The sequence below is a fragment of the Peromyscus leucopus genome, chromosome 7, assembly GCF_004664715.2.
Source record: "Peromyscus leucopus breed LL Stock chromosome 7, UCI_PerLeu_2.1, whole genome shotgun sequence".
Classification (NCBI taxonomy): domain Eukaryota; kingdom Metazoa; phylum Chordata; class Mammalia; order Rodentia; family Cricetidae; genus Peromyscus; species Peromyscus leucopus.
Genome location: NC_051069.1, coordinates 55041671 through 55062355, shown reverse-complemented (window position 1 = coordinate 55062355; position 20685 = coordinate 55041671). Strand labels below are relative to the sequence as shown.

At 49.5% G+C, this 20685-nt stretch overlaps 1 protein-coding gene across 1 annotated transcript in view; it reads left to right on the top strand.

Moving 5' to 3' along the window:
* Smco4 (single-pass membrane protein with coiled-coil domains 4) overlaps window positions 1-19907 on the top strand; it is a 52021-nt gene extending 32114 nt beyond the window's left edge. The window contains exons 2-3 of the mRNA XM_037208223.1: window positions 142-220; window positions 19144-19907. Coding sequence (XP_037064118.1) covers window positions 142-220; window positions 19144-19428 — 364 coding nt within the window. The 3' untranslated portion in view covers window positions 19429-19907. The remainder of the gene's footprint in view (window positions 1-141; window positions 221-19143) is intronic.
* The last annotated feature ends 778 nt before the right edge of the window (window positions 19908-20685 follow it).

Here is a 20685-nt window from a genome sequence, read left to right as displayed (position 1 = left end):
GCGTAGGACAGCGGACTGTCCGTCCTTCCCCTGGCAGCTGGAGATGCGAGCACGCGTCTGCCTTCTCAGTGCGGGTGGCAGTCAGGATGGGTGGCCTACCTCTGCACACCTCTTACTCCTTCACTTCTGATTTCTCCACAGGAGTCACAAGGTCACCCTGACGGGAAGTCAGCTGACTGTCACCATCACTGAAGCAGCAGCTCCTGAGTGTGAAGAAAAGGTAAAAACTACCCATCCTTGGGGAGATGGCAAGCCTGCCTCCTTGCTGCCTGGCCTCTTCTCGCTCATCAATCTCAAATGTCTGCCCAGAGGCTGGTTTTGAATTGGGGTGAGGTTTTAATGTCACTGTGGTTGTGCCTGGCCGACCCCAACCTTGTCCGTGGGAGCCTCTAGGCGGCTCAGTGGACAGTTGCAGTAACTGTCTCCCTACCCAAACATTTAACTTTAAACCAGCCAGTAGGTGCCATTTCTCAAACTGTTTCTGTATCTGCAATTATTCCAAAGAAGGCTTTGGCTTATCCTATCTTTGCTGTCCTCGGGTAGACAAGTGCCAGCCCTTCCGTGGTGATCACAGCAGTCTCTTGGGGCTAGAGTGCCTTCCCACTTCAGGTAATTGTACACACAGCATGCAGTTTCCTTCTCCCAGCGGTCTTGGAGGACAGGCAGGCATATGGTAGCCTTTCAATCCAAGTCAGCAAACTAGCTCAGAAGTTCAAAGCTTGCTCCAGGGCACAAGACAGTGTGGATGTAGTCTGTTTTCTCCCTCCCTGGAGCATCTTAGTCTTCTCTTTGGAAACCATGGCAGGCTGCTTGTGTCAAGAAACCTGGAGCCCCACCCTTCCCAGCCTCAGGTTCCTTTCAGGGAATGTTGCTCTTCTCTGTTAACCCTGTTGTTCTTCATCACCAGCCTGACCTTTCCTCCACAGCCAGTGTCCTCCCCCTGATACCTTCCAATCAGCCTTGAAAGTGCCCTCTCCCATAGGGCTTATTTAAATGCTGGGAGTACAGATGTTCTGTATGAATGCTGCATAGTCAGACTTCATAAGTCAACTGGAAGTCAGTGTCCAATCAACTTGATCCTGCCGCATTTGACAGTGTTTTCTTTTTCCTTTTTTAAATAATTGCAAATGGTTCTGTCAATCAGTGTGGCACTGCACACCGAATTGCCATGTGGAATTGTTTAGTTAAATGCAATTTCTAAAAAAAGAAAAGAATCAACTTTTAATTAGAAAGCAGATTGTCAACTGACATTTGATTTGTCCTTTGATGAGGAAGTTGGAAAGCAGATGCCATGGTGCGAGGCCAGGTTGTGGTCCAGCAGGAGGCAGATTCGCTTAAGAGCAGGATGCAGTTTCAGTGAACCATTGTTTCCTGAAATAGGCTGACCTTTCCGGTTTTTTGTTGGAAGGCTTTCCTCTGTATGTGATACCAGTTGCCCGTGGGACTGAACAGGAGTCTCTAAACAGGACCATGCTGGCAAGGTGTAAGTTGCAGGGCCCATGACAGATCAGCACTCTCCTTACTAGGAGTACTTGAGAAATCAGCAGACCTCCCATGATGCTGTATCTGAATAGTGAATGTATCAGGCTGTACACTTCCAGTTGTAGCATAAAGCAAATTTTAAAAAGGTTTTATTGTATGTTTCCATCATATATTATACTGTTACATAGAGGCATTTTCATGCAAGTATTGTACTTTGAGTATATAACCCCCCCCACCCCCATATCTCTCTACTGTCCCCTTCCACCCATTAGTCCCTTTCTTCCCATGGACAGTTTTACTTCATGTCATATATATATATATATATATATGACATCACTTTAAATATCTCTATGAAATAAATCTAGGAAGCACAAATGAGAGAAAACTGAAATTTGCCTTTCTGAGACTGACTTAATTTGCTTAATAGATTATCTTTGGTGGCAATCATTTTCTTGCAAATGACATAATTTTGTCCTTTATGGTTGAAGGAAATTCCATATGAATTCTCTCTGTCCATTCTTCTTGTTGCTAGCTAGCTAAGGGTTTTTGTTTTCTTCACTTTCAAGCTCGGGTACCTGTGATGCTGGGGCTGTAACAGGCAGCCTGTGCACCTCCTGGGTGAAGTGGTCTCACTAGTTGCACTCCATTATTGAGCTGGCATGGTGGCAGGGACACATCAGTCACTGTGAGAGGAGAGGACGACAGGAAGGGGTCGGCAATGAGACTACCTCCAGGTGCCCATCATTCCCCATGACGCCTCTGTGCTCCATAGCTTTTTCTGTTTCTTGTTCAACAGTTAGCAAACGTGGGTATGGCAAGGGCACCTCGAACTCAGTGTGGTCATGGTTTAGCTCTTTCCAGATCTCTGCTCTCCCCTCCATCTCATCCAGATGTGTAGTAGTTGACTTGCTTTGCTTTTCAAGCTAAGAAAGACTTGGAGAGTCATCTGGTCACGGTCACCTTTTCTCCTTCAAATCCTGAAGGTCTCAGCGCTTCTCTCAAAGTAAGTCTCAACCTCATCTACACCTTCCCATATCCAAACCAGCTTCCTGTTTCCTAGCTGCCTGCCATGGCCTGTCAGCTGGCTTCCTGGCACCCCTCTGTCTCTGTTCCAATCCTCCCTTTGTGCTGAGAAGTATCTTTAACAGTACTGAACTTGGATGGAGCCTGTAGACTTGAGAGGACTGTGTGGGCTGAAGATTGCAATGACTCTGATTTTCCAAATGCAATAAAGTATGTCAGGCTTTCAAAGGTGTAAGTAGGATGGCTGTTGTGTTATGGGACATGGAACAGGGGGTGATTTGTTCCCAGGAACCCCAGAATTTCAATTCCTAGAACTCAGAGGTGAATCATTATTTTATTTGGAACCTTGATAAGTTCACAGCCGATACATAGTGAAAAGACATTTTAACACCTCCTTCCCTCCCGAGTGGTCCTGTCCCCTAAATATTCTTGGCATAGGAATGTTGAGCAGCGTTGTAACTCAGGAACTCATGAATATGTCTAGGCTTGTGGCAGAAAAGACCAGCATCCTGCAGGGAAGGAAGAACATTCGAGCTGGCCATACAACCCTCCTGTTCAACACTTTCCCCTGCAGCTTTGCTGGTCTTATCTGACCTTGAACTTCCTCTGGTGGGTGTTTACGTCTACCTGCACATCTCTTGCTCTAACACCTCATCCTCACAGGCTTCCTGGTCAAGGTAAGGAACAGGAATAGTGAAATTACAGCAGGAGTTTTGGTGCAGTGTAGCCTCTAAGGAACACAGCTGCTCTGTGATCTTAAATTTGAACTATGACTGGTGAATCATAGCAAAAAAATGACGGAGAGCTGCCTCCCAGGAGATCCACAGGTGCCACGGGCTATGGTGGAGTGTATGTCAGAGATGGGCCCTTCCTCACCTTCAGAGCAGAAAGTAATGTGATCTTTATGGTGGGTCTTATGGGGCATTGGCAACCACTTCAGACAGTAGGAGGTCCGTAGGGCTGTCCTGATGGCAAAGTAGGTTGTTGGGGACATGTTGGGGTGGGGCATGAGCTCCAGCATGTGGGTAGGAGCTAGGTCATGGAGGACCTTACTTGGGGACAGAGTTAAACAAGGAGTTTGGCTCATTTAATTCTGTAGCCAGAGGAACATTGTTACAGAATTTGCGCTAGGGAGTTCTGGGTCAGATTCCTCTTTGGAATATGACTGCCTTCTTAAAATCTCCCCACCCTGCCCCCAAAGGCAGAGGTCTTATTCCCATCCTGTGTCATTTAATCCATTCTTTTTTTAGAAAAGTATTTATTTTATTGTGTGTATGTGTTTGTGGTGGAGGTGTACTATGGCATGTGTGCAGATCAGAGAACAGCGTGAGGGAGTCAGTTCTCTTCCACTGGGCAGTTCTCAGGGGTCAAAGCAGGTTGTGAGGCTTGGCAGAAGGCGCCTTTACCTGTTGAGCTGACTCTCCAGCCATTTCATCTGTTCTTGTGGGTGTGAGACTCAGAATTCTGGACTCCCCTTTGTGAGGCCCAAATCCAGTTTAGTGACTTAACCGTGAGGGATGCTGTGCCGCTGGAATGCAGTGGCCCAGCGAGTGCCCTGCTGGAGGATGGGAGCCGCACTGCTCGCCAGGGAGGGCCCGAAGGATGGGAGAGCTCCTGCGTGTCAGGCCTGGAGGATGGGAGAGCTCCTGCTTGTCAGGCCTGGAGGATGGGAGAGCTCCTGCTCTCAACACTACTCGCCAGGGAGGGCCCTGCAGCGGTGCCTGGACATTCTGGCTTCCAGTTTCCTCAGGTCTTGGAAACAGCACTCTAATGGTGCCGTGTCAGCAAAATCCTGAATTTGTAACAATTTCTAGCTGCTGGGAATCTAGATGTCTAATGATCAGTTACTGCTCACTTGGCTTTCTTGTTATTAGTCTGACAGGTTGGTTTTTAACCCTGCATATCGAGTAATGCATATTTATGCCAGAAATATTTTTGTGTTGAAAAAGTTTCCAATGGCTACACTTTCAAGCAGGCATGAGGTTTAGATGAGTCAACTGTGCCCCTCGACTGAAGATGTTCACATCTCCATATCTGCTGCTACAGTGATTTTGAAGCTTGCCGTATGTTTTTGTTGGTCAGGGGAAGTGAGGGGATGGGCAGGTATAGCACGCTTTACCCTGCCTGTGTGGGCAGTGGTTTTAGATGAGGTTAGGCATGTTTTCATACCGAGGGCTTTGAGAGTAGAGAGAAAACACAGGTTACACAACGGTTTTGGCAACCTTCGGGAACAAAGATCAGCCTGAATTCAAGGCTGTGGGGATAGAGAAGAGAAGAGGACATGCAAAGCAGTATGGGAGGGCGGAGCCGGAGGAAGAGAACTTGTGTCGGAAGTGAGGTAGGAAGTGGGGCCAGGGTAGTCCATGCTTTTGGCTCCAGCTGTGGTAACAAGAGGAGCAGGCTGACATCAGTCAGATGGGGCAGCTTGAAGTAGCAATGTTCTCCCACTCTGTGCAGACAGGTGACTGTGAGGAGCTGTGTTCCAGGGCCACATCAGCACCCTGTGGCTCCGGCAGTGGGAGTCACAGGACTGACTGGTTGAGTGCGAAGATGGCCCTTTGCTCCATTGAGATCCCGACATTTGGGAGTTGAGTGGCAGGGAGGCGGGTCAGATAGGCACCGAAAGTCAGTGAGGATTGCAGCTTTACCTAATCCGGGGTGCAGTGACTTCAGAGTCCAGGCTTAGTGTGTAGCGGTGAGTGGGGTGGCAGTGGCAGGGCCGGGGACCATACAGCTCCCTGACTGAGGCTGCTGGAATGTTCTTATTGGTAGTGACTCCACAGAGGCCTGAGTGGACCGAGGCCGTGGCCAGCCTGGAATACGGGGACGTCTGAGATGAACCCACCTTCGGTGCTCAGAAGCCTTTTGTTCTGTGTGGCTTCCTCATGCCACCTCCCACCCACCCTCGACATCCACATTAGAAAGTCAGCATCAAGTTCAACCCTAACGATGGTGTCTCAGTTCAAGACCAAATAGATATCAACTTGTTAGTGACAGATGAACTTTAGTAGCTCAAGGTTATTGCCTGATGAGGCATTTTCCTTCTCCCAGCTCAAGACCCACTCTAGGAAACCCTGTGAACACACACCACTACCCCTGTGGACACACACCACTGCCCCTGTGAACACACACCACTGCCCCTGTGAACACACACCCCCTGTGACACACACACCTGTGACACACCACTGCCCCTGTGAACACACACCACTGCCCTGTGGACACTCACTATCTGGTAAACATTTATAGCACCCAGTTCACTGCCTGCCTTTTGCAGAATATTTTAACTTTGTCAGGAGTCTGGGCCTACAGTGAAGCCAGATAATAGGCTCAAGGTGTTACACTCAGCTTTCACAGTCTTTTGAACCCACCTGTCCAGTCCTGCTGCTTTCCAGGCCACTGGCCGCTTCAGCCCCTCTGCCATGGCTGCTGTGGCCATCTTTCTGAACCTGACACATTTCAGACTCCCCTGCCTCAGGTCCTTTACCTCCTGTCTCTTCCTGGCCCCCTCTTCCCTCCTCTCCTCCTCCTCTGTAATCAGAGTCAGTCCTACATCACTGTCTGCTCCTGCTCCTCCTGTGCTCATGGCTTGTTCCTCTCTCACACACAGCACACCATTATTTATTATTGTCTTCCTCAATTAGAACTGGAGTTCCAAGAGACCGGGTCCCACCACCAGGATCAGACACGTTGCATACCAAGGCTGCTTTGTATTTGCTGACTAGTGACTGTTTCCTAGACCTGTTAGGCACACGTCGCAGTCACCACAGTTAATCAGCACCAGGCATGAGGGATGTTGCTGGGTAGCATCCAGACAATGGATAGAGTTTATGAGTGAATCTGTGCATGTGGGTCCCAGCACAGTGGTGCATGGCAAATAGCTGTTGAATAAATGAATGAAGTGATGTGACTTCTCTGTCTTCAACTTCAGGTCCAGCCCTGCAGGGGGATTGAGCCCCGGTTTCTTTAGAGAGGAAGGCCCACATACAGAGTTTTGGGGATCGGCAGTTTCTACTCTTTTTTGAACAATGCAGGAAGCCCTCACTCTTTGATGTATCTACCATCAGCTGGGCTCTGTAATTTACTTACCATACTTTAGCTTAGAGATGGAGTTTTCATTTTAAAGGTTCAATAGACACTGATGCTTGCACTTGATTATTGATGAAGTCTGTGCCTGTAAGAACATGAGGGCTGTGTTCATGTCTAGGAAGAATGGTGGAGTGTGCCCAGATCTGTCCATAGAAATGCAGGGATTGGCTGGCGGTTCTGATCAAATTACATTGTTCTTATCTGGGGTGCACCATAGTGCATCTGCCCTGGGTGATGTGCCCTGCCCTCTTGAGGACCATGTTTTAATCTGGGGGAAATGACATATAAAGACTATTAAACATGGAGATAGTTTCTGGATGAGAACTTAACAAGCTTATTAGCGAAGAAGAGGCTGTGGAACCAGACTGCTCTTGTTTGACACTGATCCACTACCTACTTGTGTTCTGGGGCCTGGGCCAATTCTAGAACCTTTAAATTGGCTTTTTGTCTCTGGGATGAGGGCCTGGTGCCCAGGAAGAGCTGGAGGCCTGAGGATGTTGTCAGGGGTCAGTGAGAGCCACAGATGGCTTCATCAGGATGCGTGACACTTTACACAAACAAGGCTAATGTTACAGATGACTCCTTGACATCTGAAGACAATAGAGCAGACAAAATGAAGTTTCGTTATTTGGCTGACTGTGCTCCAAACCTGGCCTTTAAGGAGGATGATCACTCTCTTCCATTTCAGATGGAGAAATTAGAGAAACATTGTCTTAAACTGAGTGCAGCTGACTGGTCTGCACCTCTTCATGGATTCTCCCCGGATCCTTGGTTCTAAGCTGCTGTAGAGTTGAGCTGTCGCTAGCCAGGGAGAAGTCGGTCTTCCTTGGCGTGCCTGCGTCTTAGAGTGTCTAACTGAGCAGCGGGTGAAGCTGAGGGTGTCATTAAAGAATGGCAGTGTGGAAGAGCTGGTCACACTCCTGGGCACCTTCACACACGTGACGTCCTTTCTGGCTCCGAGGAGCTTGTTTATCAGTAGAGACTACTCCAGGGTAGAGGAGACAGCAGCAACTGTGGGGGCCATCTCTTCGACCCAACTGTAGAATTCCTCTGCAGCCTGCTGTTCATCCTTTGCTTCCTTAGGCCTCGGCTAGAGATGGAGAGCTCCCTGCCTTTGGGGGTCCAGCCTAGCTCCCTGTAACTTCTGCTCATTGCTTCAGAGGCCCCGGCTTTGACATTCGGCTCACCCTTCATCAGTACACAGAGCTTTGGATCATAGGAGGTGTGTATGAGACAGACCTGTGCTCATGAGGTCCCCTTCAATATCCAGACACCTCTGAGCCAAGATTATTTTTTCCTGGGCAGGAGAGGCATGCAATTGGAAGTTAGTCTGGGGAATGGGACAATAACTCAAGCTGAAAAGGGAGGACTGTGACGTAGTGGGAATAGTAGAATTGAGAATCTATTCTAGCTGGTAGCAGCTGGCTCACCTTGTTTGGAGATGTATGGCCTGTAACCAGCTGAGTCCTGTGCCGCACCAGTCACCACAGACCTCTAGCAATTCCATGCCCTACCTGAACAGGTGTTTTGTGACTTTTCTCCACTTCCTCTCCCTGCCTGCTGGGCTGGTTGTTTTCCTCCCATATTATTTTTTCATGCATATTATTTTTTCATGCACAGTTGCTTTATCAATACGCCCTGTCATGATGAGAGCCGATTGGTGGATGCTTGCACTGTACTCAATATGCAGCAGGTGGTGTTCGCACACTTAGCTCTCCAGGTGCAATTGATCACCCCATTTTTTCAGGTAAGAAGCTTGGGGCATAGAGAGATCAAGTGACCTGCTTATACCTGTTATAGCTTATAACAAATGGCAAAACCCGGGTTGTGCCCAGAGTCCTCACTGAGTAATTGCCTGCTGAGGGTTTTGTGAAGAGCTGCATGTTCCCTGCTTCTTCCTGCTTGCCCTGCCCCCCACCACAACTGCCCTTAGGCTCTGATGACCCCCCTGTGGCCACATCAAGTGAGCAGTCCCTCTCCCCCAAACGCCTTCTTCAGTTGACTTCCAGGGTACACTAATCTTACCCAGTTTTTCCTGATCCTCATTTATCTCTTACTGGTTCCTTTAAACTCAAGATCCAAGCATTGGTTGACAGCAGGGCTTGATTCCCAGACCCTGTTTTGGCCTACTCATGAGCTTTCTGTAACCACAGTTCATCTCCCATTATCTTCTGAATCCAGACCAGCTTCTTGAACTGAAAGCTTCTTGAACTGAAGGCTGGCCCTGTCCAGCTGCCTACTCAGAGTCTTGGTGTGGTCTAACAGGATCTCAGAGCTGACTCACACGTCCAGGTTCCTATTTCTTTGCATCCACACACCTCCTGTGTCTTCCCTTCTGAGGTCTGTTGCTCAGACTAGTCTTTGGTCTGTTTCTGTCTTTCATGCACTTTCCCAATCTCTTGGCCTCTCCTAGTGCACCAAGCATGTGACCACATCTGCCCTTCCCCTAGACCGAGTCACCGTCCCATGCATGAAGGCTCCATTAGTTCCATAGCTGAGGCCCTAGCTCCATTCTTCGCCTCTGGAGAATTTTTCCCCAGAGGTCTTATAAAATGTTAGCAGACTCGTGGGGCCTCATCTTGCCTTTGACCTGCCCCCACTTTCTGATCTCAGCATGATACGTTCTTGCCCTCTGCAACCTGGTTGGCCTCTGTGTCCTGCTAAGGTATGCCAGACATGCCCACCAGAGGGGCCGACTGCTCTGCTGCCCACCTGGAAGGTCATCCCAGAAATCTTAACAGGCCATTCCTTGCCTTCTTCCAGGCTCTGGTCCAGGCTCAATTTCTTCCGAATCCCTCCGCTACCATTTACTGGAAAGTTAGCAGCTTCCTGGAAGCTGGTTGTCTGGTCTTTTCACATTCCCCGTGAATGAAGTCTGTTTCCCTACCTAGGGCAGCCTTTCTGCCTGTGTGGTTCATAGCTGGCTCCTTGCCATTGTCCCAATGTATAGTACAACTCAAGAAGTCTTTGAATGAGAGGCATTTTTATCCCTGATTTACAATGTAGTAATTGAAGGTCTAAGAGGCTTAGTGGTCGGCCAGGGCCACCGTCCCTAGAATTACTGGGATAGGGCTGAGACCCTGCCATGCCCTTAATTGCTCCGTGTATGCTGTCTTTTCTTGTTAAAAGTGCCACACAGAGTGCCTGTGGGGATGAGAGGAATAATGCATGGGAAAGCACTTTGCAAACCCCAGTTGCTAAGAAATACTACCTTCGTAAGTTATTGAGAACCCTGGATTTTCGTGCTGGTTCTGTTCAGCAGCCCCCAGGTTCTGTTGTGCTCTGGGATTTGCTTTTAGGCATGACTGATCTTGGTGTTGTCTAATTTTATGTTTCCTTGATCCTTCTGCCCTCACTGTGAGGTGTGCTTCTGTCTATAGTTCTGATCCCCTCCGCGCACGCGCACACGCACACACACACACACACTCTCTCTCACACACACACACACACACTCTCACACACACACGCACGCACACTCACTCACACACACACACACACACGCACGCACACACACTCACACACTCTCTCTCTCTCTCGCACTCACACACACTCACACACACACACGCGCACACACACTCACACACACTCACACGCGCGCGCGCACACACACACACACACACTCACACACCCCCGTCTGGGTGTGCTTGGCAGACCTCTGGCCTGTTAGCAGTAGGGGACAGAGGAGTGGACACCTGCATGGCTGTCCTTGTTCTTGTGCGTGTTCCCAGGAAAGCACTTCTGTCAGCAGCAGGTGCTGGGGGGGTCTGGTGCCCCATCTTTCTCAGTCTCCCCAGTAGCCTGCTGGCCTCTCACCCCTACACTGTGTCAGAGTGGAGTGAAGCCGTCACAGTAGGAGAAAAAGGCTGCCCTAGTCTCAGGCAGCTCCATAATTGACCTTCTTGGTGCGAGAGACCTGTGCTGAGAACAGGCCCGCCATCTGCCCCGGGCCTGGTTCTGGACTCTCCATGTGTTGAGTGGCCGGACACAATTGCCATGGTCCTCAGCATCGTAACATAGACGCCAGGCCAGGCTGGGCTTGGTGGGCACAACTCCAACTCTTGGCCGGCTCCATGCTGTTGGTCCCTGTCAGTGTAGTGATGGGCAGAGAAAGCTGCACTGACCCTCAGGGGTTTGGGGCTGCCCAGCCTTCATGCTCATTCTCTTAGGATGCGGCCCAGCTTTTTACCTGGCACAGCTGTGCAGCCTGGGCCCCAACATGGAAAGCTGGGGCACGCAATGAGTTAAGTGATATATCTTTAGAAACTGAAGTTTGCAAAGAGCTTTCTGGTACATTGTTCTAGACATCAGGGCAAGCCTGCCTTGAGATGGCCTCTGTCAGTAGCAAGTAAGACAGCCTGCAGGTCTCACACTCTTCCTGTGGCCTCAGATTTGAAATCTGATGAACAGGAAAAGTGGTCCATGGTCTTATGGAGATGATGCTTCTGGCCATTTTGGGGCAGCTACATGGAGTAGCACCTGAGCCATAAGAGCTAGGTTGGAAACACAGCTGTGCCTGTTTGGCACCTGGGGCTTGCAGCTCCTAGCCTCAGTTTCTCTGTCTGCATGGTACAGTTGCATGTTTGTGGAGTGCTAATATGGAGGGCGTGCCTGGGAAACAGTACCTACTGTTCTCAGTTGGTGGTTTGGTGGCCCCACGGATAACAAAGAGGCTTGGCTGCCTTGAATAGGTTCTGAGTTCAAATCCTCGGTCAGTTGCTGCTCATTGAATATTTCATACATGTTTATTGTGGGTGTTCACTGGACTTGGCATTGTGCATTGAATATTTCATACATGTTTATTGTGGGTGTTCACTGGACTTGGCATTGTGCTTGTTCCCTCGTCGTCTTTGAACTTGGAAAACTCATTGTCCAGATCTGATTTCTTTCATCATGTAACATAGTAGAAGTGGCAATAATCCTGTGGGATTGTGGTAATTATGAAAAAGTGCTTGTGAGTGGCACCTAGTTCCTTCCTGCAGCTCTTCCCGTTCTGATAGTTCACGGAAGAGCTGCGTCACTTCAGCCATGATCCTCCATCCAGCACATGTCTGCTAACTGCCTGTTACACCCAGGGCTTCCTGACAGCCCAGCGCGTTAACACTGCCACCAAGATTCATTTGCAGTCCCAGAGAAGTCCAGGGTGAGTGACAGAGGCCTGGCCAGTTAAGCAGTGGCCACCAGCGAGTACTGTCATAAATGCATAAACTGAGTCCTGAGGTTTCACAGACAAGTAGCCATTTTTTCTGCCTAGAGAGTGTTGGGAAGGTTGTGAGCAAAAGCTGGCCAAGCGTGGGAAGGGCTGTAGCAGCTGACAGTGCCTAGAAGAGGATGCTCAAGGGAAGTACTGAATTAATTGTGAGTATAGGTACCCCAGTGTGTCAGCAGCCATGGGTATTCAAGGGAAGTACTGAATTGATTGTGAGTACAGGTGCTCTAGTGTGTCAGCAGCCATGAGTGCTCAAGAGAAGTACTGAATTAATTGTGAGTACAGATGCTCTAGTGTGTCAGCAGCCATGGGTGCTCAAGGGAAGTACTGAATTAATTGTGAGTACAGATGCTCTAGTGTGTCAGCAGCCATGGGTGCTCAAGGGAAGTACTGAATTAATTGTGAGTACAGATGCTCTAGTGTGTCAGCAGCCATGAGTGTTCAAGGGAAGTACTGAATTAATTGTGAGTACAGATGCTCTAGTGTGTCAGCAGCCATGAGTGTTCAAGGGAAGTACTGAATTAATTGTGAGTACAGATGCTCTAGTGTGTCAGCAGCCATGAATGTTCAAGGGAAGTACTGAATTAATTGTGAGCATAGGTGCTGTAGTGTGTCAGCCATGAGTGTTCAAGGGAAGTACTGAATTGATTGTGAGCATAGGTGCTGTAGTGTGCCGGTGGTCCTGGGTCATGCTGTTATGAGGAGGCCAGGGAGAGCCAATGGCACTGGGCTGTGAAAGCCCTGGGGAGCTGTCACTGTTGTGGGTGAAGCCCCTGTCGCTGACACTTCCAGGGGGAGCAGAGCATAGGACTCCTTATAGCACCTTTCAGGCACAGCAGTGTCTGTGATAAGTGTTGTGCGAGCTACTGAGGGAATTCAGATGTTCCTAGGAGCCAATTTAAGAAAAAAAGCAGGTGATGTTAACTTTATCTAAGCCTAGTTATCCAAAATGTTATCATTTCAACATGAAAGTACATTCCTTATTTTGGCACTAATCTACTAAAATATGGTCTGTATTAAGCAGCAGAGCTCATTTTGGAGATCTGCTACATTTAAGGTTTTATAAACTATGTGCGTGTGCCTCTGTATGGTATGTGCACATGTGTGCATGTGTGTGGAGGCCAGAAGAGAGCATCAGATTCCCTGGAGAAGGAGTTGCAGGCAGTTGGAGCTGCCCTATGTGGGTGCTGTAAACGGAACTGGGGTTCTTTGCAGGAGCATTGCTCACTCTCTTAACTGTGGAGCTTTCCCTCCAGTCCCTCGGCAGCGTTTTAAATGCTCAGGCTTCAGTATTAGGCGGAGTGGGTTTAGTAGGTCTGGGATGAGCGAGTTGGGAGTAACCTGTGTTCTCCAGAGCCTGCTCTTGATAGCAGGAACCTTTGAACACATCTGCCCAGCAGCCGATGTCAGAGAAGGGGGAAAGAAAACACTGAGGGTTCTGTCTCCCATAGGTTATGTGGTGAATTAAAAAAAAACAAAAAAGAACAAAGCAGTGATCTCCTCTTCCCAGTGTCAGCCTCAGGGACAGGACAGCCCCTCCAGGTAGTAAGCTTCCCCCAGCCTCAGGGACAGGACTCCCCTCCAGGTAGTAAGCTTCCCCCCAGGACAGCCTCAGGTAGTAACAGTCAGGACAGCCCCTCCGGGTAGTAAGCTTCCCCCAGCCTCAGGGACAGGACAGCCCCTCTGGGTAGTAAGCTTCCCCCAGCCTCAGGGACAGGACGTCCCCTCCAGGTAGTAAGCTTCCCCCAGCCTCAGGGACAGGACGTCCCCTCCAGGTAGTAAGCTTCCCCCAGCCTCAGGGACAGGACAGCCCCTCTAGTAAGGCCTCCAGGTAGTAAGCTTCCCCCAGCCTCAGGGACAGGACGTCCCCTCCAGGTAGTAAGCTTCCGTGTGCTGCTCCCTGGGTGCTGCTTTGGCCCATTGGGTACACTGGGCACTTCTGGTAGTAGGTTGGTTCTGGTGTTTCAGGAACTCTGCAAAGCAGCCTTCATACCCATGTACAGAGGATAGGCAGGTCTTGAAAAATCTAGTGCCTTCGCAGGGGTCTTGTAACTGCATGCGGCAGAATTGAGGCTCGGCCCTAATCTCAACTAGGCTCTTATTTCCGGCTGTTTCTCTACTAGGATTCATTATGATCTCTGGTTGGGAGGAAAAGGGGTCATTTTAGAACATTTTATATATATATATATATATATATATATATATATATATATATGTGTGTGTGTGTGTGTGTGTGTGTGTGTGTGTATTATGTGTGTATGTGTGTGTGTGTGTGTTATATTATGTGTGTATGTGTGTGTATATATATATATAATATATAATATATATATATATATTATGTATGTATTTACCCATCAATGTGCACATGTGTGGGAGACTGCATGGTTATAATCAAGAGAAAAATCCATATACCCCTACCTCCAGTCTCTTCCCACTGGCCATTTAGAAGGTCCCAGGGTCGGCCAGTTGCCATGGGCTTCTGTTGTTGGGAGTGGGACATAGCCTATGAAGTCCCATTAGAATCTGGTAGAACTCAGTGTTTGTGATGTTTCCGTTTCCTTGGTTAGGGGAGCTAGAGGCTGTGGGGTAACCAACTGGGAGCATCAGCTTCTGTCTTACTGGGTACATCAGGTATGTGCATTGTGACCTCCAAGCTGGAAAGAAAGTTGATTAAAGAGCGTAACTGCATGTGTGTAGTGAATCCTATTGGAGAAGCAGTTAGTAAGAGCATGGGTGAGGACAGGCCTGAGCTGCTGCTGGGGAAGGTTGAGGACAGGCCTGAGCTGCTGCTGGGGAGCCTCCTGAAATGGCACGCTTAGCCTCTTCTTCTCCGCAAGGGGCTGGTGAGTCCATCTCTTTAGACGTGGCTCTGAAGAGAGCTGAGGACAGGAGGGTGTAGAGTATGTCCAGAGAGTGGTGTCTGTGCAGGCTCATAGTCAAAGCTTGTGGGTTGGCAGTGGGTTGTGCTAGTCCCTCATCGGGTAAGCTGGGGCTCTGGGGGAATATTTAAATCGGGGCGCTATTCCATGTTCAGTGCAGAGAACATCAGAGCCAGATCAGGGTGAAAGGCATTTATCACCATGGAAACAGATACCAGTAACCTCAGGACAGAGGCCTGGGAAAGTTAGGTCCTCCCAGAGGTGAAGGCTGCCTCTGTTCCTGACCCCACCTTATTCTGCTCCTGCTGGTGTCACGGGGGACACCAAGTAGCTTCTGTAGGTCTGTCTTCTGTGTGCCTCAGGGGAGGGGCTACTCGTTTCATAGGCAGAAGCTTGTCCAACCACAGTGGCTCCTCATGCTTCTCAGAGTTCAGAACTGCAGGCCAGCTGGCTCAGCGTCTTTATGAAGGAAACTATCCATTTCCAAAGTCTTGCCGTGTCTGCAAGGTACAGCCTTGGCCCAGAACACCTGATTCCTTCACTCTGGCTAGCACTCGGGCTCCTTCGTATGCTCAAAGAACAGGAAATAGATGGTTAGAATGCCAATCCTGTGGACCATTTTTTCCATGTTTCCTATTTTTCTTTTTAGTATAATTATTTCAAGGCTCCTTTCCATTGACTTACCTCCTAACTGCAGCTAACTTTTCCAGTTTACTTCAAAAATAAAACCATTAAACAACCCCAGGAGCCTGGTTTCATTCCAGTGCAGTTTTAACCCTCCTGTGTCCCCTCAGGGTAGGAGAACCATCCCGCCTGTGTCTTCCAGTGTGGACCCACCCTCCTGTCCTCCAGTGTGGACCCACCCTCCTGTCCCCTCCAGTGTGGACCCACCCTCCTGTCCTCCAGTGTGGACCCACCCTCCTGTGTCCTCCAGTGTGGACTCACCCTCCTGTGTCCTCCAGTGTGGACTCACCCTCCTGTCCTCCAGTGTGGACCCCCCCTCCCCCCCCCTCCTGTCCTCCAGTGTGGACCCACCCTCCTGTCCTCCAGTGTGGACCCACCCTCCTGTGTCCTCCAGTGTGGACCCACCCTCCTGTGTCCTCCAGTGTGGACCCACCCTCCTGTGTCCTCCAGTGTGGACCCACCCTCCTGTCCTCCAGTGTGGACCCACCCTCCTGTCCTCCAGTGTGGACCCACCCTCCTTGTCCTCCATGTGTCCTCCAGTGTGGACTCACCCTCCTTGTCCTCCAGTGTGGACCCACCCTCCTGTGTCCTCCAGTGTGGACCCACCCTCCTGTCCTCCAGTGTGGACCCACCCTCCTGTCTCCTCCAGTGTGGACTCACCCTCCTGTCCTCCAGTGTGGACCCACCCTCCTGTGTCTTCCAGTGTGAACCCACCCTCCTGTCTCCTCCAGTGTGGACTCACCCTCTTGTCCTCCAGTGTGGACCCACCCTCCTCTGTCCTCCAGTGTGGACTCACCCTCCTATCCTCCAGTGTGGACCCACCCTCCTGTGTCCTCCAGTGTGGACCCACCCTCCTGTGTCCTCCAGTGTGGACCCACCCTCCTGTGTCCTCCAGTGTGGACCCACCCTCCTCTGTCCTCCAGTGTGGACTCACCCTCCTGTCCTCCAGTGTGGACCCACCCTCCTGTGTCCTCCAGTGTGGACCCACTCTCTTGTCTCCTCCAGGGTGTGTCTTGTCCAGTGTAAACCTTACCCTCCTGTGACTCCTCCTGTGTAGACCTGGCCCTTCTGTGTTCCCAGGGCAGACCTTTGATCCTGTTTCTCTTCATCAGCTCTTCCCTGTGCTCTTTACTCTGCTTTTTCCTCTCTCCTTGCAAGTGTGTTCTCATTTCTGCTCCTTCCCATACCTGCCTTTAGCAAGAGGACTCTCTTCCATTCTGCTAGACCCCAAAACACCCTCTGGTTACCCTCATTATTAAAATAAGATCAGAAAACCTTTTTGGCCACACAGTCTTCTAGCAGAACTTCAAGCCTGCTGTCTGCCCTTTGCTTTTCAAAATGTTTGCCATCTCTCTTTACAGTTTGGGAGACTATAAAAGTGTTCATACTAACATGGACATCAGCTATGCATTGAATGTGTTTAGCCAATTTTTTATTTATTTATTTATTTTTTTTATGGCAAAATCCTCTCAGGGAAGGAATCAGCATGCTCAATTATATTCTGAAGTATAATATTAATTAGACAAGTAAGAAAAAGTTTGGGACATCAGCAGCCACATGCAACTGTTGGTCTCAACCCATCTCATGCCCACTGAAATCCTCCACAGCAGACACAGTGCAGTGACTAATGGGCACAGCTTATGTCTGTCTCAGTGGTCTTCTCAACAGTGACCTTGGCTTTCCTGAGCCCTGTGATGAGCATTCTCTTTAGTTTCTTTTTCTCTTCTCCATATCTACTGACCCACAGCTTCCAGGGTGCAGGTGTGTGAGCAAGGATCGGTCCCAGGTCCTCTTCTCTGTCTTCTATGCTGTAGTGACCTCCCCTAGTCCCAGTGAAGATCTGTGGGCAGACTCAGCCCCAGACTCTCAGCTGTCTCGTGGATATTTCCACAGAAACACCCAGTGGGCATCCTTACACATGGGCAGGTGTGAACAGAGCTGTAATATCTTCCTAGGATCTGAACTGGGCCTTCCTCTGGTCAGTTCTCTCATGATAGTATCACTAGCCAGCTGGTGGTACACCCAGTGTCTCCAGACCATGGGGTCCTCCTCATTGTCTCTGCCAGGTCCTCACCGGCCACATCTGATATGCCAATAAGGCCTAACCTTTGGACTTCTGACAAGCAAATGCAGCCTCTTCCTCGTGTTGACTGCCCCACATCTAAGAACCCACTGTTAGGATCCTGCTCTCACATAATATATCCTGATCATGGTTTCCCTCTGTCTGCTCCTCCCAGATCCTCGCTACTTCTCCCATCCAGATCCACCCACTTTCTATCTTTCATTAGAAATAAACAGGCTTCTAAGAAATGATTATAATATAATATCAAAAACTAACACATAAGAATAAGACAAAAGGAACAAATGAAAGGAAAAGATGCGAAGAAATAGATATAGATGCAGAAAAATATTCGTTTGCACACTCAGGAATCCCATAAAAATACTAAACTGAAAGCCACAATATATACACAAAGGACCTATAGGGTTAAGAAGAGAGAAAAATATATAAATAAAAAAGTGACGAAAATTTAAAGCCGTAGACACATTAAGAGACAAGAAACAAAGGTGCCGTTGAATTTGTTTTCTGCTGGCCATCTACTGCTGGCATGCAGCCTACATGCTTAAGAGTAGTTTATCTCTCCAGTGAGATTCCCTTGAAGAAACCAACTTCATTTTAAAGGGATTATCAATTTGAGATAACTTCTGGGTTAGGGATGGTGGCATGTATTCACTTTTCCTTTCCGCTCTAGGACCCCAGTCTGGTATGGTGAGTATCGAGCTGTGCACATACAGAATCCTGACACCCACCACCCACTAGAGCATTCCCATTTTGCTTCCCCTGGGACACAGTGCCTCCCTTTATTTTGCCAACTTGCCACAATTAAGGTCAATCAGTCTCTTCAGGCAGTTCAGCTCCTCTGGGTCTCCTCAGAAGTCCTTACTGCTTATAGCGCCTTGGGATATAGCCTTGCGCATCTGGTCGGTTTGGGGGACTTCCTGACCAAGTCTTCATGGATCTCCCTTAGAACTTCCTGAGTCTTAAGGAGTTTCCCTGAAGTTGGAGTTTTCTCCAGTCCTGCCTGGCCCACGGTCAGAACAAATCTCTCTCACCCACCAGTCCCGCAGCCACTTAGACCCAACCAAGTAAACACTTATATCGCTTACAAACTGTACGGCCGTGGCAGGCTTCTTGTTATCTAATTCTTATATCTTAAATTAACCCATATCTATTAGTCTCTAAGTTGCCACGTGGCTTGTGGCTTACTGGTACCTTACATCTCACTTTTCATGGCGGTGGCTGGCAGTATCTCTCAGCCTCAGCCTTCCACTTCCCAGAATTCTCCTCTCCTTGTCCCGCCTATACTTCCTGCCTGGCTACTGGCCAATCAGTGTTTTATTTATTAACCAATCAGAGCAACACATTTAACATGCAGACATGCAGGACATCCTACAGCACTTCCCTCCAGGGGGCGATGTTTGCTGCACAGAAGGAGCCAGAGCCAGAGCAGGGTGTCTTCATCTGCTGCTCTCTTCCTGCCTTGAGCCCGTGTCTCTCACCAAACCAGGAGCTTACTGTTTCGACTACGCTGCCCGTCTCTTTCCCCCAGTGCTCGGGCTGCATGTGCAGCCATTCCTGGCCTGACACGTGGGGTACTGGGGACCTGAACACAAGTCCTCACGTATGTGGTGTTATCACTCACCCCTGAGCCGTCTCCCCGGCTCTAAGATTTCCTGTATTTCCTTTGTTCCGCTCCTCCCTGATCACAGTTGTTCTCCTTACAGAGGTCCCTGCCTGGACAGAGGATTGCGGCCCTCCCTCGAGACCTCTCTGGACGTATCTTCCCAGCATCCTCCAGCAAAGATGCGTCAGCTCAAGGGGAAGCCAAAGAAGGAGACGTCCAAGGACAAGAAGGAGCGCAAGCAGGCCATGCAGGAGGCCCGGCAGCAGATCACCACGGTGGTGCTGCCCACCGTGGCTGTGGTGGTGCTCCTGATCGTAGTGTTTGTGTACGTGGCCACGCGCCCGGCCGTCACCGAGTGAGCACCTCCGTTCCAGCTCTCCTCTAGAGATGTCTACAGTGCCGAGCTCCAAGCAGGAGTGCCCTGTCTTCTCTGGTCTTTGACTTGACTAAAATTTCTCTACTTGTTTGGGGGAGGGAATAGGGAGCATTTTATCAGTGAATGTGCCATACACCTGATGGTCCACTTCATGTGCCTTTCAGACTTCAAAGCAGAGTGTGTGTGCGTGTGTGCGTGTGTGCGTGTGTGCGTGTGTGTGTGTGTGTGTGTGTGTGTGTGTGTGTGTGCGTGTGTTTCTTTCCCCCCTGAAATCGATGCAGAGCTGCACCCGGGGAGTGGAGGACTCTCTGGGTGAGGCTGTTGGAATCAGCACCGCCCTCCCTCCCATTCCTACAACATGCTTTCCTGCTCTCATTCACAACTACAGGGGACAGCATTTCTTCTCTGTGCTTGATGGGATTTGAAATATGTTAACTCAAAGTGAAATATTTATTTTTTGAATAAAGGAGATAATAGTCTTAAACTGGGTATTTATCTAGTTGTGTCCCTTGCTCAGGCCTTGTCTCTTTCCCCTTGCCTGGGGCTGTTTCCACCTCCCCCTTCACTTGCTCCTCTTCTACACTTGCAGGAGAATGATGTCTTTTGACTGGGTCTTTGTAAGGCTGAGAAGGAAGTCTAGAGACTAGGGGCAAAGTGAGTGCTAACTGACCTCTCTAGCAAAGTGAGAGTTCTCCTTGGCATCTGACCACACACACTTTCTGGCTGGTTAGCATTTCCTGCTGGATGCTATATTTGCAAATGGCAACACACCCTAATTCTGAGTGGTAAAAGGTCAGGCTAGCTTTTGTTCTTAGCTGATGGATGCAGGCTCTTGGCATTCTAACCGAGTTTTAAATGCAAATTGGCTGAGCCTCATTTTATTCCAGCAGCGGGCTTCCCAGGTCCTGGTGCCTGATGGAGCTGCCTCTTTGGAAGTCAGATCCCTGGTAACTGTTCCACGGGTGTCTCTTGGCTGATTACAGAGAGATTTGCAAGGAGGAAGGGCTTTCCTACCATCAGCGGCTAATGACGTGCTGACAGCACAGATGTTACTGGATATTTGGAGACTACTGGGGGGAGCCTTTCCGGAAGAGAAAATGAAAGACTCCAGCTGAGATCTGGACGTGCCGATGTGGGTGAGTGGCTTGATGCCACCCCTGCCCCAAGTGTCAGTGGCCCTGTGTAGAGACTTACCTCAACAGTTGTCAAGTGTGGGGTTGGCAGAGTGTGTGACTAAAAGCTCTCAAGTGGGGGGAACTAGGGTTC